This window comes from Theropithecus gelada, chromosome 6 (genome assembly GCF_003255815.1).
Source record: "Theropithecus gelada isolate Dixy chromosome 6, Tgel_1.0, whole genome shotgun sequence".
In the NCBI taxonomy this organism is placed as follows: domain Eukaryota; kingdom Metazoa; phylum Chordata; class Mammalia; order Primates; family Cercopithecidae; genus Theropithecus; species Theropithecus gelada.
The window spans coordinates 134137015-134161941 of NC_037673.1; the positions used below are offsets into that span (position 1 = coordinate 134137015).

Consider the following 24927-nt stretch of genomic DNA (forward strand, 5'->3'; position numbering starts at 1 on the left):
GGAAGGAAGGAAGGAAGGAAGGAAGGAAGGAAGGAAGGAAGGAAGGAAGGAAGGAAGGAAGGAAGGAAAGGAAAGAAGAAGGAAGAAGGAGGAGGAGGAGGAGCAGGAGGAGGAAGAAGAAGAAGAAGAAGAAGGAGGAGGAGGAGAAGAAGAAGAGGAGGAGGAAGAAGAAGAAAAGAAAAAAAAGAAAACAAAAATCATATGACCATCTCAATAGACAGACCAACATTTGACAAAATTTAGCATCCCTTTATGATTAAAACCCTCAGTGTGATGGTTATTGACTTTTAGTGTTACTCCATTGTAGTCAGAGAAGATGCTTGGTATATTTTCAATTTTTTTTTGAATGTTTTAAGACTTGTTTTTGTGACCTAACATATGGTCTGTCCTTGAGAATAATCCATATGTTGGTGAGAAGAATGTATATTCTGCAGCCGTTGGATGAAATGTTCCATAAATATTTCTTAGGTCCATTTGGTCTGTAGTGCAGATTAAGTCTGCATTTAAAAAAATTGAAATAATACCAAGCATCTTCTCTGACTACAATGGAGTAACACTAAAAGTCAATAATGAGAGGCATTTGGAAACTAGACAAACACATGGAAATTAAACAATATGCTCCTGAATGACCAGTGGTCAGTGAAGAAAGAAAAAAAAATTGAAAAAATTTTTGAAACAAATGGTAATGGAAACACAACATACCAAAACCTATGGGTGACAGTGAGAGCAGTACTAAGAGGGAATTTTATGGCTACAAGTGTCTACATTGAAGAAGAAGAAAAACTTCAAATATATAACCTAACAATGTGTACCTCAACATAATAAAACCCACATATAATAGACTCACAGCTAGTATCATACTTAATGGGGAAACCTGAAAATCTTTCCTCTAAGATCTGGAACACAAAAAGGATGCTCACTACTATACTGAATACTATACTGTTGAATACTATACTGTTATTCAGTATAGTACTGGAAGTCCTAACTAGAGAGACCAGACAAAAGAAAGAAATAAAGGGCATCTAAATTGTAAATGAAGAAGTCAGATTATCCTTGTTTGCAGATGACATGATCTTATATTTGGAAAAATCTAAAGACTCCACCAAAAAAAACTGTTGGAACTGATAAAATCATTCATAAAGTTGCAGGATACAAAATCAAAAACAAAAATCAGTATCATTTCTATAAGCCAACAGCAAACAATCTGAAAAAGGAATCAATAAAGTAATCCCACTTATAATAGCTACAAATAAAATTAAATACCTAGGAATTAACCAAAGAAGCAAAAGATCTCTACGATGAATACTATGAAACAATGATGCAAGAAATTGAAGAGGACACACAAAAAAATGGAAAGATAGTCCATGTTCATGGATTGGATGAATCAATATTGTTAAAATATCCATACTACCCAAAGCAATCTACAGAGTCAATGCAATTCCTATCAAAATACAATGACATTCTTCACAGAAATAGGAAATACAATCCTAAAATTTAAATGGAACCACAAAAAACAAAAACAAAAACAGAATAGCCAAAACTATTCTGAGCAAAAAGAACAAAACTGGAGGAATTGCGTTACCTGACTTCAAATTGTACTACAGAGTCAAGGTAACCAAAACAGCATGGTACTGGCATAAAAACAGACACATAGACCAATGGAACAGAGGAAAGAAGCCAAAAACAAATCCATACATCTACAGTGAACTCATTTTCAACATGGATACCAGGAACACACATCGGGGAAAGGATAGAGTATTCAACAAATGTGCTGGGAAAACTGGATATCCATATGCAGAAGAATGAAACTAGACCCCTATCTCTCACCATATACAAAAATCAAATAAAAATGGATTAAAGATTTAAATCTAAGACTTCAAACTATGAAACTACTGAAAGAAAACATTGTGAAAACTCTCCAGGACATTAGAGTGGGCAAAGATTTCTTGAGTAATACCTCACAAGCACAGGTGAACAAAGTGAAAATGGTCAAATGGGATCACATCAAGTTAAAAAGCTTCTGCACAGCAACGAAAACAATCAACAAAGTAAAGAGACAACACAGAGAATGGGAAAAAATATTTACAAACTACTTATCTGACAAGAGATTAATAACCAGAATATGTAAGGAGCTCAAACAGCTCTAGGAAAAAATCTAACAATCCGATTAATAAATGGATAAAAAATCTCAATAGACATTTCTCAAAAGAAGACAAAAAAATGACAAACAGGTATATGAAAAGGTGCTCAACATCCCTGATCGTCAGAGGAATGCAGATCAAAACTACAATGAGATAACTCATTCCATTTAAGATGGCTTTTATCCAAAGACAGGCAATAACAAACGTTGGCAAGGATGTGGAGTAAAGAGAACCCTCGTACACTGTGGGTAGAAATGTAAATTAGTACGACCACGATGGAGGTTCTTCAAAAAACTAAAAATAAAGCTACCATACGATCCAGCAATATCATTATTAGGTATAAACCCAAAAGAAAGAAAATCAGTATATCAAAGAGACATCTGCACTACCATGTTTATTACAGCACTATCCACAATAGCCAAGACGTGGAAGCGACCTAAGTGTCCATCGACAAATGAATGGATACAGAAAATTCATCCATAAAAAAGAATGAGATCCTGTCATTTGCAAAAATATGGATCGAACTGGAGGTCATTATGTTAAGTGAAACAAGCCAGACATAGAAAGACAAACTTTGGATGTTCTCACTTATTTGTAGGAGCTAAAAATTAAAACAATTGAATTCATGGAGACAGAGAGCCTGAGAAAGGTACTAGCAGAGAGGCAGTGAAGATGGCTAAAGGGGCCAGGCGCAGTGACTCACGCCTGTAATCCCAGCACTTTGGGAGGCCAAGGAGGGCAGATCGCCTGAGGTCAGGAATTTGAGACCAGCCTGACCAATATGGTGAAACCCCGTCTCTACCAAAAATACAAAAATTATCTGGGTGTGGTGGCGGGTGCCTGTAATCCCAGCTACTTGGGAGGCTGAGGCATGAGAACCACTTCAACCCGGGAGGCAGACGTTGCAAGCAGTTAATCATGTCTGGAGCCGAGATTGCACCACTGCACTCCAGCCTGCACAACAGAGCAAGACTCCGTCTAAAAAATAAATAAGATGGCTAATGGGTACAAAAAGAGTTAGAATAAGTAAAAGCTAGTATTCGATAGCATAACAGGGTGACTATAGTCAATAATAATTTAATTGTACATTTAAAAATAACTAAAAAAGTGTAATTGGATTGTTTCTAACACAAAGGATAAATGCTTGAGGTGACAGACACCCCATTTACCCTGAGGTGATTATTACCCACTGCATGCTTGTATCAACATATTTCATGTATCCCACAAACATATACACCTATGTACCCACAAAAAATAAAAATTAAAAAAAAATAATCAGCAGAGATTTAAAAAAGAACATTGAACAACACAGGGTATTAACAGAAAAATCTACACACACACACCCATACACATACACACACACACACGAGATTAAGCAAATATGGCAAAGCATATATAATTACTGACTCTAGGAGGAAGGTATATGGGTACTCATTGTATTTAACTTTTAACTTTTATATGTTTGAAAATCTTCATAACAAAGAAACAGATTATACCACTGTCAGGAAATATGCCATAATGGTTCAGTGATTCTATCCAGATGGTAGATTTATGGATGACTGTTATTTTCTTCTTTTACTTTGACACATTTTCTATAATGGACATATATTATTTTTATTATCAACAATTAAAGCCTTATTCTATTGAGCACTAAACAATTATCCTATCACATGTGTCTATTGTAATGTGTCCTTTTTGCTAAACTACTTGATAGTGTAATAGATATGACAGAGGCCAGCCACCTTTTCTATCCCTCTTCACATTTCTGAGGTCTCCCTCTTACAGGCACAAGTTTAGGGCAATTTGTGTTTGAACTCTGATGTCAGGAAGCATCTTGGGAAAAGTTTCTAGACAAGTGGTTGCTTTACTAGTTGGGGTACACCCTCCCTAATGTTGTGCCATCAGTTTTAGGGCCATATAAGTGACCCCCTAGATCAGGGAATGGCACCACCATCCAGCTGAGGTTGCTAGATGTCTTTTCCCTTGACAACCACCCCACCACCAATTCCACTTTCCAGATATGCTTAACTGCTTGCAATTCTCCTAAAAGACATGCTCTCTGAGGTCCAGGCCTTTGCACATATGGCACCCTTTGTCTAAATTAATGTTCCACAGCCTTTTTAATGTCATGGTGCACACAGAAAAAAATATTTATATAATACACAGTTGTAAAGTGGAAAGAATGTGGTGTTATTTACAAGGAACTTGCTAAAACATTCGATACAGAAGATATTTAATATTTAAGAAATATCCATATTTAAGATATTTAGATATACTTGATACTTAATGTTATTTTAACAAAAACCTTTAGCTTACTAATTTAAAAATTACTTTTTTCTTTGTAATTTGAAATAATTCCAAACTTACAATAGAGTTGCAACAATAATAGTGCAAATAACATTTTTCCTGAAACAGTAGAGAGTAAATTGCTAACATGATGCCCCAGTACACTAAGACTTTAGTGTATAATTGCAGTGAACAAGGACATTCTCCTACGTAACCACAATATAACCATCACAATTAGGAAATTAACATTGATCCATCACTACCAACGAACCCACAATCTCCATTCAAGTTTTCACAATTGTCCGAATAATGTGAATGGATCTAGTCCAGAATCACGCTCTGCTTTTGGTTGTCATGCCTCTTAAGTCTCCTTGCCTTTGTTGAACCTGACTCTTTTGAAGATTGCAGACTTATAGGTTAGTTACTTTGTATAATGTACCTCAATTTGAATTTGTCTAATATTTCCTCATAATTAGACTAAGATTATATATTTTGACAAGAATGTCACAGAAGTGACAAGGCAACCTATCAGGTAGCACATGATTTCTTTTTGTCCCATTACTGTTAATTTTAATCACTCAATTAAGGCAGTGTCTGCCAGATTTTCCACTCTGAAGTTGCTTTTGTTCCACTTTGTAAGTACTAAATTTGTGTGGAGGTATTTTGAAACTACATAATATCCCTTTCCTTATCAAACTTTCATCCACTAATTTTTAATATTCATTGATGATTCTTGGCTGAATCTACGATCATTTATAAATCCATGATCATTTATAAATGGTGATTTTCCTACTCAAGCATTATATCTACACTTACTAGATCTCTTCTCCCCAATTATTTATTCATTTATTTATATCCATATGGACTTACGAATTCTTGTTTTTATTCCATGGGTTGTAATCTTCTACTCCTACTATTTATTTTGGCACCCAAAGTATGTCAGATTTGGCCACTGAGAATTCATTCAAACTGACTTCTGTGTTCTTTTGACATGTCTCCATAATTCTTTGAGCACGTTTTACTTTCTGGCCTGACAAGATATTTTAGGCTCATCTTGAACTTTCCCTGCTCTATCCTGGAATCAGCAATTTCAAGAAATCTTGGTTCCTTTTAGTGGAGAATGGTACTTAGAAATCAACTATTGGCACTAGGTATGGCACACTGCTGTCGGGGTATTGCTGGCCGAAGACAGAGCTGGGGATATATGTATATATACATACCCATGGCACATTATGTATACACAGACATCAATGTATGTAATTCACACATTTACATCTATATTTATTTCTACATCAATCCATTTAACCATGAGTTCACACCAGTACCTCAATTCCAATCCAATACCACAAAGCTTATTCCAGTTTTTTTTCTTTTGCATATTTATAACTCTCTTCTCTGACAGTGGAAAACTTGGCTCCCATTTTCCTCAATATATTTACTTATTGGCTCAGTCTTGCCTATGTATAACCAATTTCCCTTCCTGCTACCACCCCTTCACAAAGATGGCCTGCTTCCCTGCTCAGACTCTCATACACTGCGCTGGCGCATCACTGCTGTCACAGGCCTCTCCTATGTAGATGCCTTCCCCACCTTGCTGTGCCTCAATGCCCCATGCCAGGCCACAACCATCCCTCTGCAGAGATTCTCTCTCCACCCCAATCAAGCTCTGACACATGGTGCCAAGCCAGCAAGTATCTTCCTCACCCCACTTAGGCTCTAACATTTATCACTGAGCTATGAACTCCATCCCAAAATCTAGGTGCCTTCCTCACCTGGTTCAAGCCCCAACACCCTGTGCCAGGTTTCTGCTGTTACCACCCTCCTATGTAGAAAACCTCCTCACCTCTCTCAAGTTCCAACCACCACATGGGCTGTTACAACCCTCCCCCTCACAGACCCCTTCCCACTCCACACGGGTTCCGATACCCCATGCCAGGCTGCCCCCAGTACCATCCAATGCATACGTCTATCTTGCTCAGCCCTGCCTAATGGGTTTTCTACTGAATTATTTAGAAAAAAAATGAAAGTAGGAAAGAAAAGAAGGGAAAAGAAAGAAAAGAACAGGTTTCATACTTGAAATGGCCATATACAATTCCTGATCAAAACTTTTTAATGATAGTCTTTTCCATTTTTTATATTCACCATCCACAAGAAGCTTTATTCATGATAAGTGGTTGAAAACTTAAAACAGTTTTTATAACCATTTTAAAATGAACCACAACTGAAATTTCATTTAAATAATCTAATACCTCTTCCTTTTCTTTCACTGGAAAATGAAAGCATTTCCAATGATGTGATATCTTAAAATTTAAAAGATGACTGGCTGCTATAAGAATTCTGGACTGTAGAATAGAGAGCAGGGTAATCAGTAGGAGTCTACCACAGCAGTTCAAGGAGGAGATAATGATGGCTGGGACTAGGCTGGTAGTAGAAAACAGAAAAAGAAGTGAATGAATTCAAATACACTGGAGGCCGGCGTGGTGGCTTATACTTGTAATCCCACTACTTTGGGAGGCCAAGGCAGGCAGATCACATGAGGTCAGGAGTTTGAGACCAGCCTGGGTGGCAAACATGGCAAAACCCCATCTCTACTAAAAATACAAAAATTAGCCAGGTGTGGTGGCACATGCCTGTAGTCCCAGTTACTCAGGAGGCTAAAGCAGGAATCGCTTGAACCCGGGACATGGAGGTTGCAGTGAGCCAAGATCACACCACTGCACTCCAGCTTAGGCGACAGAGTGAGACTCTGAAAGGCATTAGGGTAGCAGGATCAAAAGGTATTTTCTGATGGACTTGATATAGGGCGTAAGAGAAAGAGTAATCGAGAATGGCTCACAGCCTTCTTGCTTGTGCAACTGGGTATATAGCAATTCCATTTACCAAAATTTGGAAGACGAAAAGGAGGCAGGTCCATGGTTGAAAACCATGAGTTCTGTTTTGGATATGTTAAATCTGAAATCCCTACTAGATGATCTAAGAAGAGTTGTTAAGTAAACAGTTGGATATCAGGGTTAGGATTAAAAATACAAATTTGGAAGTAATTTTCATGTAGTAAAGACATGAGATAAGATCACATAGTAAGAGTGTGTAGATAGAAAGATGTTTCCAGACAGAACCCAGGGGCACTCCGACATTTATAAGTTCGGTGGAAGAAAATAAGAACACGGAGGAGAAAGAAGAGGAAGATGAGCAGGAAGATGAGGTAAACATACAGATGAGACTCAGACAAAGCAGCAAGTGAGGTAGGAGAAAAACTAGGCGAATGTAACATCTTGGAAGCCAAGGCAAGAAAGTATTTCAGTAATGAGGGAGAGAGGATGGCCAGTAATGAGGGAGAGAGGAAAAAGGCAGACAATAACAAGTGTTAGTGAAGATGTGGGGAAACTGGAACACTCATACATTGCTTGGTGAAAATGTAAAAATGGTATTGCCACTTGGGGTTTTTGGTTTTTGGTTTTACTTTTTCCACTTTTATTTTAGGTTCAGGATGTACATGCAGGTTTGTTACATTGGTAAACTGCCTGTCGCTGGGGTATGATGTACAAATAATTTCATCACCCAGGTAGTGAGCATAGTACCGGATAGGTGGTTTTCAACCCTCACTCTCCTTCCACTCTCCCCATTCAAGTAGGCCCCTTCTTTGTGTTCATGTGTACTTAATGTTTAGGTCCCACTTATAAGGAAGAACAAACAGTATTTGGTTTATGTATCTGCCTAATTTGCTTAGGATAATGGCCTCCAGCTGCATCCATGTTGTTGCAAAGGACATGATTTTGTTGTTATTTTACGGCTGCATAGTATTGCATGGTGTATACACACCACATTTTCTTTATCCAGTCCACCACGGATGGGCATCTAGATTGATTCCATGTCTTTGCTATTGTGAATAGTTGTGGGGCCACTGTGGAAAACAGTTTGGTAGTTCCTCAAACATTCAGTTACCATATGACCTAGCAACCTCACTCCCAGATATATAGCCAAGAAAAATGAAAACACATGTTCCCACACAAGTATGTATGCAAATGTTCATAGCAGCATTATTCATAATAGCCAAAAAGTGGAAATAACCCAAATGCCTATCAACTAATAAATATGGAATATCATTTGGCAATAAAAGGAATAAAGTATTAATACATGGTACAACATAGGTGAACCTTGAATACATTATGCTAACTGAAAGAAGCTAGTCACAAAAGATCACATATTGTATGATTCCATTTACATGTAATGTCCAAAATAGGGAAATCAATGGAAACAGAAAGTAGATTAATGGTTGCATGGGGTTAGGGGAAGAAAAGGAGGGAGAAATGAGGAGTGATGGTTAATGGGCACAGAGTTCATTTAGGGAGGACAAAAATGTTCTAAAATTAGATTGTAGTGATGGTTGCAAAACCCTGTGAATAAACTAAAAACAATGAACTATACAGTTTAAACAGGTGAATTGTATGGTATGTAAATTATCTCAATAAAGCTGTTTTAAAAAAAAATAAGGGAGGGATCACCTAGAACAAATACTGCTGAGAGATGAGCTGATTAGAATAGAGACCACTAGACTGGGTAGCATAGAGGTCATTAGTGACCTTGACGAGCAAATGTTTAGTGCAGTGATGGAGAAAGGTAATTAGGGTAAGCTAAGAGGGAATGAGAACTGAGGAAGTGGAATCAAACTTTTGTTGTAATTGCAGAGAAATGGGGTACCGGTTACAGAGGCATAAGGAATAAATACAGAGTTTGTTTTTCTAAGATGGGATGAGAATCAATCAATACAGATGGAGAAATTGATAATGCTAGAGAGAAAATGTTTGGTTTTGTTACTTCTCTGTTTTCCCCACTAAATGATAACTTGTGGGGAAACAAACATTATTTAGTGTTTGTTGTCATTTGTCCCCACTTAATTATTAACCTTTTCATGTCAGGGACCATGAATAACCCTGTATGTGATAGGCATTCAATCAATATTTGTAAAATAATCACAAGCTCCTGCATTTAGGCTAGGAAAAATGGAGGGAAAAAGGCAGCTACATAACCTAGAAAAAAAAGGAGGGTAAAATAATAGGGTAGATGGGCACTTGATGGTCACAATATAACCTGGAAAGAAGAAATATTAAATTTGCCAAAGAAACAAGTTTATTATCTCTCTACCTCAAGTTCCGTAAGTTTACCACTAGCCCAAAGTCAAGCTAGCTCTGCACTTCTCCCAGTGGAGGTTCCGAACTCATTAACACAAGGTGGAGCTTTGTATCAGTTTTCTACCGTTGCCATAACAAATCATCACAAAACTGTTAAAGTAAAACAAGATTATTTATTATTTTACAGTTCTGTAGGCCAGAAGTCTGACACAGGCTTCAGTGGGTAAAATTAAAATTTCAGCAGGGCTGCATTTCCTTCTGAAGGCTCTCGGGGGGAATCTGTGTCTTTCTAGAGGCCACCCACCTTCCTTGGTTCATGGTCCGTTTTCTCGAGCTTCAAAGTCAACAGTCATGAGTCTAGTTCCTTTCATGCTTCAAATTTCTTCTGCTTTTCTTCCATGCGTGTCTGTCTCTCTCTCTCTCTCCCTTCTTCCATTCCTCTCTCCCCTTTCCATCCTTCTCTCCCCACCCCTAATCCCCCACTACAACCAGGAGAGAGATTATATGTTTATATTGTCCAGCCGGGGCGACAGAGCGAGACTCTGTCAAAAAAAAAAAAAAAGAAAGAAAGAAAGAAAAGAAATACCAGATGGTAAGGCAGGGCAATGAAGGTAGGAGAAGAGTGAGTAAAGAATAAAGAAAATACCACAGACAGACAATTTCTGTGCCCTAAAACTACGGCTGTGATTTGACGGTTTCAAAGTTTGGATTCACAAACACACACAACCATAGGTTGCTTCTCTTCATCAAGTTACATATTTTAAAATAGCTCGAATTTCTATTGGAGACTACAAAATGTGGGAAGGTGAAAGGGGGGTGAGGGTTGAAAAATTACCTGTTAGGTACAATGTTCACTATGCCAGTGATGGGTGCACTAAATGCCTAGACTTCATCACTATGCTATATGTGCATATTTAAAAATCTGCACCTGTCCCCCCCTAAATAAATTAATTAATTAAAATAAAAAGCTCAGATTCCCTTTTCCTTCCAAATGCAGTGTTCCATTCGTTTGCCACCAGATGGCAGAGAAGAGCAGAGAATAAATTCCTAAATATCAAAAGAAAGACTCTGACACCTGGAGAAGTCCAGCCCTCTGGAAGGAAGGCAAACTTAAATCTTTTAAAATAGAAAAGGATCTTATTTTCAAAGGCTTCCAGAGACATCAATTTCACAATTTTCCCCTAACTTATTATTGGGAAACCTGTTAAAAACGCACATCGGTAAAGCACAGCCTAATGGAGCTCAGAATTGTTCGGCAAATTCATAAATCCAGAAAGAGCTAAGAATCACTTTAGCTCAAAAAGGTACCAAAAATGGTTTTAAAAAGAAAACTTGCTGCCCTAGTTCCAAGAAGAAACTTAATGGCTGTCCCTCAAGCACCTCAAATTCAACTTGTCCCAAACAGAACTCAGTACCTTCCTTCCACACTTTTTCTTTTTCCTGTTCCCAAATCAGTTAGGAATAGTATCCCCACCTGGTTGCTAAATCCAGAAAATCTAACATCATCCTTGCTGCGTCCCTAATTCTCATCTTGTAAAGAATGAGTATTTTATCATCTCTTTTCCTTCATCTATTGGTTTTGAGATAATATACTGTTTTTATTCTTTTAGTAGTTATATTAGGAATCATCACATGCATATTTATCAAAACTGAAATTAATAAACATCTTTATCCTGACCCTAGATGACACGAGGATCATTTAAAATCCATTTATCCCCCTCTTGGATTATACTGTTGTTGTGCTAAGGATTTTAATTTTTTACACCTACCAGGACATTATGGTCACTGTTTTATACAATAGGTCTTTGTTTAGGTTTACCCATATGTTTTCCACTTTCTCTGCTCTTCTTTCCTTCTTGGATCTCAGCTCTTGCCTCTGGGATCACTTCCCTTCTGTCTGAAGTATGCATCCTTTAGAATTCCCTGAAATGAGCTAGAGATGAATTATCTCAGCTTTTGTTTATCTGAAAAATGTCTCTTTTGCCCTCATTCTTGACAGATATTTTTTGTTTAGTGTAAGTTCTAGATTGGCAGCTATTTTGTCAGCCCTTTTAAAATACCAGTCCCTGTCACCTGGCGTCTATTTTTGCCGTTAAGCAGCCAAGTGATAATACAACTGTTGCTCTTTTGAAAGTAATCTACTTTTTTCCTCTGGTGTCTCTAATATTTTTCTCTTTGCCTGTTATTTGCTGCAGTTTCTAGAATGTGTCTTGGATAGATTTCTTTTTATTTATCCTACTTGGGGTTATTGGGCTTCTTTAATTCATTCTGAAATATTTGCAACCATTTCATCTTCAAATACTGCCTCTGCCCCATTCTTGCTCTCCTTTCCTTATGTAACTCCAACTAAATGAATGATAAATTCTCTTAGTTTTTCCTTCATATATCTTAATTTATATTCCATAGTTTCCATCCTTTTGTCTCTTTTCAAAGCATTCTGGACAATATCTTCTGAGCTATCCTCTAGTTCTCTAATTCGCCCTTTAGCTCTGCTCAATTTTCTGTCAGATTCTGTACCCTCTCACATACAAATATACTTACCTCCTCCCCAAGGAAAAAAACCTCTAAAGTCCCATAAAGTCACTGACTTGAGCTCTAAATTGAAGATCCAATACCTTAATCTCTACATCAGATCCAGATGAGGTTGATTTTCACCTAGATACCTACAAATTTATAACAAGTTATTTGTTCCACCCACCCTAATACATATACAATATACAATAGTGGAACAGGGTCAGAATAATTCCAATAAACCCTCCCATTTGGAAAAGAGAAGGATGGAAAATGCAATTCTAAAATCTCACTGGGCAGATGATTACAAGGAGTTCCTACTCTGGGGAGGGGGAGTATTTCTTGAATAGCTCTTGGTTTCACTAATACTAATGGACTCCTCAACCCATTGTTCACCATGGCCCTTGGTCTTCTCTCTGGCAGGATGTCATTGCTTTTCAATTATCCTCCTTGGTCGTGCTAAAGAAGGCACTGAAAAATATGCCTTTCTTGAGAACTGAGCAGCTTTCTCTTTATGCTTCCTTCCTGTAGAAATTGGGGGCCAACAGTCATAGACAATTTTAGTCCAGGCTGTGGTATTTTTGAAGTACAGTTCTTTCTCAAAAACGTACTTGACTTTTTATTCATTTTGTTTTAGTCTGCTGCCTGTAGTAATAACCACACCTACAATTCTTTTCAAAACAATTCTCCCTCATTTAATGTTAGTTCAGATACTTAAACCTACCAGGTTTGATGGCATTCTTATTTCCTTTTACTTGACCATTTTGTCAAGCTAAAAGGACTTAATCAACACTACTTTAACTCACCCAGAAGTTTTTAACAATGACTGTATGGTCACATCCTCAAGGGATCCTTGCTTAAGCAGCTAAGCATTTTTATCAGACTTTAATATTCAAAGGCCTCAGTTTTCTCTTTTACCAACTGGAAATGAGAATCATTTGTATCTTCCAAACGTGCAACTACTGAATTTATGTGCTCTCTTAATTTCCTTTCAACTTAAATAATTAAATTCCTTTTCTGCTTGCAAATAAGCCAATTCTTTTTTGAGCTCATCTCTTTATTGCTGTAAATTACCAAAAGCAGCCAATAGTAACTAATTCACCCTGCAAGCATTCCGTTTTTCCCGAAAATCTTCCCAAAAGGAAAACTATAGGCCCATTTGGGGTTAAATTTCAACATGTGTTTTGAAGGGGATAATATTCAAACCATAGCACTTGGTTTTTCTTGGAAAAGAAAAACAAGCTAGGAAGACTTAGTCTATGATATCAAGGTTAATAAAATATACTAATTAATATAGTAAGATACCGATGCAAGGGTGGGCAAGAAGACAAGCAGAACAAAACAGCCAGCCAGAAATAGCTGTATACTCATTGTTTCAGTCAGTTCAGGCGGCTGTAACAAAGTACCACAGGCTTTGGAGGCTGGAAATTTAAAATCAGTGCCAGCTTGGTGGGGCACTCTTCCAGGCGAAGGCCTCTCCTGGTGAGGGCTCTCTTCCAGGTTGCAGTCGCCAGCTTCTCACATGAGGAAAGAAGCTCTCTAGCTCTCGGGCCCCTGCTTTATTTTTTATTATTATTTTTATTTTTTTGTAGAGACAGGATCTTGCTATGTTGCCTAGGCTTGTCTAGAACTCTTGGCTCCAGTGATCCTCCCACCTCAACCTCCCAAAGCACTAAGATTATATAAGCATGAGCCACCATGCCCAGCTTTGGCCTCTTCTTATAAGGGCACTAATCCCATTATTTCATGAGGGCTTCACGCCCATGACCTAATTACTTTCCAAAGGCCCCACCTCCAAATACCATCGCACTGGGAATAGGGTTCCAACACAGGAGTTTTGAGGGAACACAAACATTCAGTCCATTGCACATATACAGATGCTTGATAAATGATGGAGATGGCATGGTGAAGCAGTAGGGCCAAGGACTGTCTTTTCGATAAATGGTAGTAGGACAATCAAATATCTGTGAGAACGAAATGAAGTTATATTTCTAGCTGGTACTAAACCAAAAAGTCAACTTCAAATAGATTATAAACCTAAATGTAAGAATAAAAACTGAAAAGCTTTTAGAGGATTATATAGGAGAAAATCTCATGATCTCAGGATAAAGAAGAATTTCCTAAGAAGCAGAAAAGCACTACATTAATGTTTGTTGAAGATGATGAACTGAGTTATAAAATGTCATTGAAGTAAAAGGTTAGAGGTGCACACCCAAATGAAATGAAATTCCACAAAATAGAAAAGAAGTCATCAAAATAGCAAGAGACAGCCAGAAATAAAGAAAATTAGTGTCATTTACAGTAGTTGTCTCTATAAAGCTGTCGTGAACACTGCACTAGCAAATACTGAAGCACTGATCTTAGGGGAAATATAGGGCTAAGTTCCTGGTAAGCCTCTGGTCACAACATGTTCATCAACCAATCAATATATAACTTGTTTTATAAGTGTTTCTGCCTAATGATACTTTACTTAATATACTCATGGCAACAGCACTGTAACTCATGACTGAACACATGCTTTCTCCATAAGACACATCACAGCCTTCAACCATTTAAGAACACTAGAAAGCACTTCAGTACTACACTTGGGGGCCACTTAAACAGTGAAATCACCAACAAAAAGCACAAAGAGGTTAAAAAAACAAAACAAACAAACAAAAAAAAACAGTGCTAAATCAACCACAGAAAGACAACTGTTCATAGTATGAGAACTGAAGTAAGAAGACAATGTTGCCTTGTTCAACCTCAACTGGGAATGGGTCATCAGGTGACTCAAATTTTGAACCATTATGCACATGTCCACAAATGACCATGCAAGTCCTGAGTATTGATTTTGGAGTTACAAATAAATTTTAGTGAGTAGGTAAATTCGTAAACACAGAATCCTTGAATGAGGCTCAACTGAATATATATACAGTAGTCCCCCCTCCCCCAGGATTTTGCTTTCCATGATTTCAGTTACCTGGGATCAACCATGGTACAAAAATGTTAAACAGAAAATCTAAGAAATACACAATTCGTAAATTTTAAATTGTCATTCCAAGTAGCATAATGAAATTTCTCACCATCCTGCTCCATCCTGCCTAGGGCATGAATCGCCTCTTTGTCCAGTATATCCATGCTGCATATGCGACCCATCCATTACTGTCCAGAAAAAAACACTATGTACATAGGGTTCAGCACTATCCACAATTTCAGGCATCCCCTGGGGATTCTGGAATGTATCCCTTAAGGATAAGGGAGGACTACTGTATTCAGTCCTGTGAGGCCTGGACTGTGAGAGAACATACATTTTCAGTTAAGTCAGCAAAGGAATCAGGGTCGTCAGAAAAGCAACATGTGATGCTCTGAACAAAATGGGCAAGATGGTACTGGAGGGGCACAGTGCCTGAATGGGCTTACATTTTGAGGAAAAACCAAAGATGACAGGATGAAAGAACTCTATACAATTAACTGACTCCAAAATTCCAAATGAAATCCTAGTAAAAGTTATTTCAATGGTTTTTATGCTCTGACATATTTGTCTGCCATGGCATCATAGCATACTGATTAGGTCTGGATATGAAGAGTGTCAGGCACGCTCAAACATCAGTGTACCCCAGAGTGTTACTTCCTTAAGAAATGAGTGTGGGCTAATATTTAACAGTGTACCCCAGACTGTTACTTCCTAGAAATGACCACGAAAGTCATTGTTTATAATGCGGTATTTAAAATGGGACTGGAGAACTAGAAACAATCTATGTCCATCAGCAAGAAACCTGTTAAACTATGTTCTATCCCAAAAAAAATGGATTTTTATTATAAAAGCAGTAGCATTTTTGAAATATTTTCTAATTTATGTAGCCAATTCCCACCCCTACCTCTACCTTACCCCTTTAAACTTAACCAGCCATCATCAAAGAGTGTTAAGAGAAGGTGGGATCCTATAATAACATAGATATAAAAGTAAGCACTGTCAAAAATAAAATATTTATTTTAGCTGCCATTTAACAATCAAGCTACAGAGTTCTTCCTGTAGAGTGAAGAAGATATCCTGCCTTCTATTAAAACTTCTCCCTAAAACTAACGTTGGGAAGGACTTAATAGATGTGGGGAAGGCGAGAGATATGACAGAAAACTGGAGAGGCAGATATCATATAAGACTTCATAAGGAATAGTAGATAATTTGGATTTTACCACAACTGCAATTAGATACTGTCAACAAGCTTTAGATGAAGAAAAAGCAACATGATCTCATTTATTTTTTTTTTCAAAATCTACTCTGATGCAGTGTGGAGAAATGATTGGAAGGAGGTAAAAGAAAACGTAGAGAGACAAGTAACTACACACTATTGCTTTAGTCCAGGTGAGAAATGATGGTGGCTTAAACTAGGATGACTAGAATGGCAATGGAGTTTGAAAAAGGATGAATTAAAGACACATTTTAAAGCAGATAATCCTTTAAAATGCTAAAATTGAGGTATTACAGTGACAATATTAAGATTATTTTTCCCCTCATGGTATTTCCCAAGTTTTTGTTAAACAATGGTACTTACATCTAAAATTTTTAAAACATCACTTACTTTAAAATAATTGAACTCTAAAGCAAACAAATAAGATACTTGTAAGCAAATCCAGGCCTAATATTTGCAAGGTCCACAGCCAGAGTATAAATGAAAGCCCATAGTATATCTCTAAAAATGTAAAAATTATAAAACAATCTGTTAAATAAAATGTTTAATTCATGTGTCTTGATGAAAATTTTAAAATATGAATAAAAGTATGATTTTTTTTTTTTTTTTTTTTTTTTTAGACAGAGTCTCACTGTCACCCAGGCTGGAGTACAGTCGTGCAATCATGGCTCACTGTGGCCTTGACCTCCTGGGCTCAAGGGATCCTCCCACCTCAGCCTCCTGAGTAGCTGGGACCAGAGGTACATGCCAATCACACCTGGTTAAGTTGTTGTGGTTGGTGTTTGTTTGTTTTTTGTAGAGACAGAATTTTGTTATGCTGCCCATGCTTGAACTCCTGGCCTCAAGCAATCCTCCTACCCTGACCTCCCAAAGTGCTGGGATTATAGGTGTGAGCCACCATGCCTAACCTAAAGTTATGATTTTTGTATGACTAAAAGTTGACAGAATATCAAAGACAACTGAATTTAAGCATTATTGCACATGTCTGGATATAATGTTGATGAGCCAGCAGTGTCTAGATAAAAAATAAGATGAAGACATATATAATTTTTAAATTACAATATAGTCCATACAATTTATCTTTCTACCTTAATTTTATCATATCACTAATCAGGTTATTAACAAGCTTTTCTCAAAATTTGTATCATATTGCCAGTAAGTATCCAAAGGATTAAAAATAAATTCAATTTATTTAGACCATAAAAAATGTTTAATAATAACATATTGGATACTTGAAAATTGCCAAGACAATAGATTTTAAAAGTTCTCATCACAAAAATATGGTAAGGATGTAAGGTGATGGATATGTTAATTAGCTTGATTTAATCATTCCACATGTATACATATATCAAAACGTCATGTGTACACTATAAATACATGTAATTTTCATGTCAATTAAAAAATAAACATTGACATAAGAAAAAAGTGTATAAAATTTAAAGATCACCAAAATTTATATTAAATGTGAAAAATCAAAAATTAAAAGTTTCATATTGGTTTTCAAATGTTATCTTCTTTTTTCTATTTTGAGACAGAGTCTCACTCTGTCATCCAGGCTGCAGTGCAGTGGTGCAATCTCAGCTCACGGCAACCTCTGCCTCCCAGGTTCAAGCAATTCTCATGCGTCAGCCTCCCAAGCAGCTGGGACTACAGGTGGCGCCACCACACACCAGCTAAATACAAAAATTTGTATTTTTTGTAGAGACAGGTTTCACCACGTTGGCCAGGCTGGTCTTGAACTCCTGGGCTCTGCCTCGGCCTTCTTTTTTTTGAGAAAACATTGATGTAATTTTCTTTTTTTCCTTTTTGAGTTCCAACCCCAAAAATATTCCAGGAAAAGATAGGGGGAGGCTGGGCTGGTTCTTCTTCAATGGGCTTTTGCCGTCAAGGAAAACAGTGGACTTGCCCCACATCCAGGCTACCCCCAGCCCACTTCTCCCCTGCTTAGCCCAGGGGGGTGGGAAGAGGAGGTGCAGGGCGGGGAGACAGTAGAGGTGGCAGGGGTAGCTGGGAGGGAGGGGCCAGGGCAGTGATGCTTTTGGGTAAGAAGTTGGGCTGAGGCTGGGGGGACTGGGGAAGAGCTGCCCATCTGCAGTTACCATTGCTCAGTGACAGAGCCTCAAAGCTTGGCCAGAGCTAAAGGTACCACATGGGTATGTGTGAAGCAGGCTAAGCGGGATGGCTGCAGCCAAGGAGCTGGGGGAGGGCAGGGCTGTTGATCTGCCAAGGTCGTCTGTAGCATGTCATGCCAGCCTGGGAGGCCCCTCTGTTGCTGCCCTGATATGCTTTTCTTCCTGCAGCTGGCTGTCTGTGAATTCCCTCTTATGCTCCTGTGCTTTCTTCATAAACCAGTTGGCATCTCCACGGTAGTGCCCATCATTCTTGGTCACTGCCAAGCTGCCCAAAGCCATCAGGGTCCTCTGAACTGCTGCCATGTCTTTGCCTTCAAAGAGGTCAACAGTCTGGAACATGTCAGTCTTGGTGACCCCATAGTCCTCAGCTGCCTTCAGGAACTGAGCCACCTGCCCCATCTGCTTGAAGACCATGGAGGGCAGGTTCTCGGGCAGGTTCACTGGCGTGGAGCCATCAGGGTACAGGCTGTTTACCAGCTTGCTCAGAATCACACCATTTTTTATTATTATTATTATTATACTTTAAGTTCTAGGGTACATGTGCATAACGTGCAGGTTTGTTGCATATGTATACATGTGCCATGTTGGTGTGCTGTACCCATTAAATCATCATTTACATTAGGTATATCTCCTAATGCTATCCCTCTCCCCTCCCCCTCCCCCTCCCCACAATAGGACCCGGTGTGTGATGTTCCCCTTCCTGTATCCAAGTGATCTCATTGTTCACTTCCCACCTATGGGAGAGAACATGTGGTATTTGGTTTTCTGTTCTTGCGATAGTTTGCTGAGAATGATGGTTTCCAGCTGCATCCATGTCCCTACAAAGGACACAAACTCATCCTTTTTTATGGCTGCATAATATTCCATGGTGTATATGTGCCACATTTTCTTAATCCATTCTGTCACTCATGGACATTTGGGTTGATTCCAAGTCTTTGCTATTGTGAATAGTGCTACAGTAAACATACGTGTGCATGTGTCTTTATAGCAGCATGACTTATAATCCTTTGGGTATATCCCCAGTAATGGGACGGCTGGGTCAAATGGTATTTCTAGTTCTAGATCCTTGAGGAATCGCCACACTGTTTTCCACAATGGTTGAACTAGTTTACAGTCCCACCAACAGCGTAAAAGTGTTCCTATTTCTCCACATCCTCTCTAGCACCTGTTGTTTCCTGATTTTTTAATGATTGCCATTCTAACTGGTGTGAGATGGTATCTCATTGTGGTTTTGATTTGCATTTCTCTGATGGCAAGTGATGATGAGCATTTTTTTCATGTGTCTGTTGGCTGTATGAATGTCTTCTTTTGAGAAGTGTCTGTTCATATCCTTTGCCCACTTTTTGGTGGGGTTGTTTGTTTTTTTCTTATAAATTTGTTTGAGTTCTTTGTAGGTTCTGGATATTAGCCCTTTGTCAGATGAGTAGATTGCAAAAATTTTCTCCCATTCTGTAGGTTGCCTGTTCACTCTGATGGTAGTTTCTTTTGCTGAATCACACCATTCTTTAGCCAGAGCTGGAAGCCCAGGCGCCCACGGTCTGGGCAGCCCACATCAGGGCCATACTGCACTATGATCCACTCCACCAGCCGTTCCTCCAGTCCCTCGTCGTACTTCTTCTCAATTCTGGACTGAGCTTCGCAGCTCATGCCATAGGAAGGACCCTTATTGGCCATGTCTGGGGAGAGAGGGCTTCCTCGGGCCTCGGGAAGGAGTGAAGACTTTGTCTGGGCTTGGATAGACCTTTTTTTTTTTTTTTTTAAGAGATGGGGTCTCACTATGTTACCCAAGTTGGACTTAAAACTCCTGGGCTCAAGTGATCCTTTCACCTTAGCCTCCCGAGTAGCTAGGACTACAGATATGTGCCACTGTGCCCAGCTATCATATGTTATCTTTTCTCTAAAATATTCAAAATTATCTATAAAAACTCAAAGACAAAATACAAATTATAATTAACAATTACCAAATGTTAAGTAAATTTATTATAATAAAGTTTAAACTTTAATGTGATTTTTTAAAAAGCTAAGTCCTATTATGTATTTTTACGAATACAGAACTACTCACAATTCTAGAGTTCAAGGCTCATCTACGGCCAATGTCCACAATATCAGGACCTTCACACATAAAATTTAAGAGTAATATGAATTGTTTAACATTGCAAAATATTCTTCAACTGCCATGAGCCACTGTTACAAATATCATCCTAATTTATATCTCCAGAACCACATACTGGAATACAAAGAGAAACAAGAAAATGGATGCTCAGCAGCCCTGCGAAATGTTACTTCAATGTGCAAGAATCTACTGCGTTTGTGCTAATTTGTCTTTTCCCTCACCTAAGAACTTATGTCACTCAAATCCTCCCCATACTCCAAAGCAGTGTCCATAACCAGCATCAACAGCCCATAACCTTCATGACATTCACACAGAATCACTTTTTGCTTCAATGGCACACGGCAAGAGATGGAGGAAAGTGTTATCTGGAGCCTGAATGGTGTTAGGTCACTACAGTGGACATTTGGATTACAAATTGTACTATGCCACTTAGTGCTGGATCTTAAATGACACTTATATTTTGAACATTTGTGATATATGCGTCCTTTAAGTAAGATCCAAAGCAGGGGCCCCTGTTGCCCAGGTCTTAAGGTGATACTCTAAACTTTAGTGAATATTTCACCCAGGATCTACTGAAATCTAAGAAAAAAAAAAAAATTCGAGCAGACTGATAACAGCTTTTCTTTTTAAAATGTATATAATGAGAGAGCTGGTAACAAAGTCAGAAGAGTTCTTGACAGAAGTAAAGATGGCTGTAGTGGGGGAGAAAAGAAAACAGGAAACCTTTCTCTACCAAGTTTCTGCAATAATTGACTAATTATAACATGGATGACTGGGAGTTTAGAACCTACTACTTGTATTTTTCAATCTTAACTTTCCCTAATATGGTAAAAACCTGGGTTCAGAAAATCATCTCGTGTCTTAATTCAAGCTTATAAAGGTATATCAGATTAAAGGCAATAGAACATATTTTATAACTAAAAATAAAACACAATATAATGAGAGAGCAGAAATCAATGTTACAAGGGCTCTGGAGAGGTAAGAAAAGTCAGATACTCAGTTCTTTCTTTGGATACTTTTACCAACCAAACTGCCTGCTGTATAAGATTACTGGCCTATAAATTAACTTTTGCAATTAAAGCAGAGAATTTTAACTTGAGGCAAACAAAACCCTATTGTTCACTAAGTTTTATCACCAACGATTACAGGACAGAGAGATCTATATCCAACACTGTATGCTTTAAAAGAAACAAAACTTGTTTTTCAATTATGGAAGTAATATATGTTCATTATAAAAAACTTTAAAAACTACAAAAATATAAAATGGTATAAAGTATGAAAGTCACCCATAATCCTAACTCTAAACTATTAACATTGTTATATTTCCCTTATTGTGTATGCTGCCTTGCCTATTTGAGATCATACTATGAACCATGATTTTATACCATTCATTTTTCATTTAACTTTACATCATAAACATTTCTCATATTATTTTATTATTCCTAAATATCATTTGCAAAGGCTGCATAAGTCATATGCAGACTTATACTCTAATTTGCTTAACCATTCCCCTAATGTTGGAGGTTTAGGTTGATCTTTGGTTTCTTACTACTCTAATAACATTGTGATGAATATCTTTACTTATAAATCTTTATCTGCATTTCCTAATATTTCCTTAGGGTAGAACTAGACTATGGAAACCAAGAAAATAAGTATTTTTTAAATACCTTGAATGTTTGTCACCAGTTTTTTCTAATAAGGTATTCTACATTATATGTCCACCAATAATGTATAAAGTGCCCTTTTCACCCTCCATTATCAGTGTATCAGGTATTCATGACTTTTTTCCAGTATTTGATAATCTGATAAATGAAAATAATTCATTGCTGTTTTGTTTTCTATTTCTCTACTAGTGAAACAGAACCTTTTTTTGCAAATATTTGTTAGTCTTTATTTGCTCTTCTGTTAATTGTCCATGCATACTAATAGATACTAATATCTATTTTCTTGGTGATTCATATATATGCTTCATAAAGAAAAATATTGTCTTTTGCATCATATTTATTGTGATTACTTCCATTTTTGTGTCTTAACTTACATATTGAGTTTTTCAAGAAAGTTAAAAAATTTTTAAATAGGCATCTCAAGTTTTCCCCTTGTATTTTCTTCTTTTGATTTTAAGCTTATTCATTCATTCATTCATTCATTCAACAAATATTCACCAAAGACTTGCTATGTGCCAGAAACTATGCAGTAACACTAAAGACACAACAGTAGATAAGACATATTTCTTGCCTTCAAAGAGTTTCTATTTGGCCAGGCAAGGTGGCTCACACCTGCAATGCCAGTGCCTCAGGAGACCAGTTCGGGAGGACTGCTCGAGACCAAGAGTTTGAGACCAGCCTGGCCAACATGGCAAGAACCTCCCTCCATAAATAAAAAATTTAAAATTAAATAGGCAAGGTGGTGCATGCCAGTAGTCCCAGCTACTCAGGAGGCTGAGGCAGGAGGAACGCTTGACCCCAGAAGTGCAGTGGCATGATCTTGGCTCACTGCAACCTCCGCCTCCTGGGTTCAAGTGATTCTCCTGCCTCAGCCTCTCGAGTAGCTGGTAGTATAGGCACATACTACCATACGTGGCTAATATTTGCAATTTTTAGTAGAGACGAAGTTTCACCATGTTGGTCAGGTTGGTCTCAAACTTGGGACCTCAGGTGATCTGCCCTCCTCAGCCTCCCAAAGTGCTGGGATTACAGGCATCAGCCACCTATTTTCTATATTTTCTTGTATTGTCTACTAAAATATTTTTGAGTCTGTCTTCTCAAATTCTTTTGCCTGGAATTTATTGTAGTATACGCTACAAAACTAAATTAATATTTTTTCTAAGCAGCTAGTTAACTATTCTGGCAATATTTACTTAATAATTCATTCCTTCCCCAGAAATCCTTACTGCTGGCGGGGAATGGTGGCTCACGCCTGTAATCCCAGCATTTTGAGAGGCCGAGGCGGGCAGATCACTTGAGGCCAGGAGTTCGAGACCAGCCTGGGCAGCATGACAAAACCTCATCTCTACAAAAAATACAAAAATTAGCTGGGTATGGTAGCACATACCTGTAGTCCCAGCTACTCGGGAGGCTGAGGCAGGAGAACTGCTTGAACCCGGGAGACGGAGGTTGCAGTGAGCCAAGATCATGCTATTGCACTCCAGCCTGAGTGACAGAGTGAGACCCAATCTCAAAAAAAAAAAAAAAAAAAAAAAAAGCAATCCTCACTGCTTTCATATATTAACATGTTATATATACCAGGGTCTATTTCTGTCTATTCCATTCCTTGATCTGTCTGCTAATTCTTGGCCCAGCATTACATTGATTTAATTATTCACACTTTATAATATTTTAAAATATTTGGTGTTGTTAGTCATGCTTTTCATTTTAATTATTCCATTTTTCAAAGCTATTTGCACTTACAAATCTTTTATAAGTAATTTTTTATAACCCCTCTTGGGATTTTCATTGGAATTGAATTATAAATACAATTTAACTTGGGAAGAAACAAAACCTTTATAATATTCAGTCTTTCCATCTAAACACTCCTTTTTTCCATTTCATCTTTCTTGAAGGCATTAATGTATTCCTGGTGATTCCAGAGAAATCAGAAGTATTAATTAGTAGGCTTCCATTTATATATATACCATAGTTCCTAAGCACACCCAACCTTGATGACAAAGCAGTGTCTTTGAAAAGGAAAACAAATAAATGGACATTGTGTTAGCCCCTCATCATTTGTTTACACCAGATTATAACAACTTTCTATGTGTAACTAGGTGAGCAAAAATGTTAACAAGAGTGGACCTTCCATCTCAGAACACAGATTTACACCAAACATCCCCTTACAAGTTTTTTAAAAAACGACTCTGGTTTTGTCATTTCTTAATTTTCCACTCATTACAGACTTTCTTTGGAATAATAAACAATAAATTCTGTTATTAACTCAAATTATATGTTTCTACTAAGGGAAATTCTAAACAATAACAACAACAGTAACAACTACTAACTATTGAATATCTACTATGTTCTATCATTAATCTTCAAAATAATCCTGCAGGATAGGTGGCTATATTCACCTCACAGGAAAGGAATCAAAAGCTTAGAAAGCAGAGGAGTAAATCCTTTCCTGCTCTGCGTTCAGCCACCCCCGCAATGCTTTAGGCTCCTTTTTTTAATTTGTAACACTTTGGGAAGTTATTAAAGGAAGATCTATTACTTCCTCCTTTTGGGGCAGAACTGGATGGCAAAAAATAAAATTAAATTAAAATTAAAAAGGTTAGAGAGAAGCTCAAGATCATCCAGCTAGGTAATGCTGAAGAATCCAAATTCAGACCTAGCTCTCTCCCACTCAAGCTGACTCTCAAAATCTTCATCATCATCACAAATAACTAAAATGATCTCTTAACATCCACCAAATCTGTGGCACCACTAGCTTTTGCCAATATTCTATGTACGG

General features: G+C 37.7%; 1 protein-coding gene across 1 annotated transcript; it reads right to left on the reverse strand.

The window, feature by feature from the left end:
• Nucleotides 1–18008: 18008 nt before the first annotated feature.
• Nucleotides 18009–20101, reverse strand: LOC112626329 (transgelin-like). The gene is made up of 2 exons (XM_025388310.1): nt 19880–20101; nt 18009–18874 (listed from the first exon to the last, which is right to left on the reverse strand). The coding sequence occupies exons 1-2, from the start codon at nt 20043–20045 to the stop codon at nt 18483–18485; spliced, it is 558 nt and encodes a 185-aa protein (XP_025244095.1). The 5' UTR covers nt 20046–20101; the 3' UTR covers nt 18009–18482.
• Between the last annotated feature and the right edge of the window lie 4826 nt (nt 20102–24927).

Excerpts from the sequence above, each read along its gene's own strand:
- LOC112626329 (XM_025388310.1), bottom strand. The coding sequence starts at position 20,045 with ATGGCCAATAAGGGTCCTTCCTATGGCATGAGCTGCGAAGCTCAGTCC. Across the intron at positions 18,875-19,879 it reads CCTGGGCTTCCAGCTCTGGC|TAAAAAATGGTGTGATTCTG; the intron begins TAAAGAATGGTG and ends TAATAATAATAA.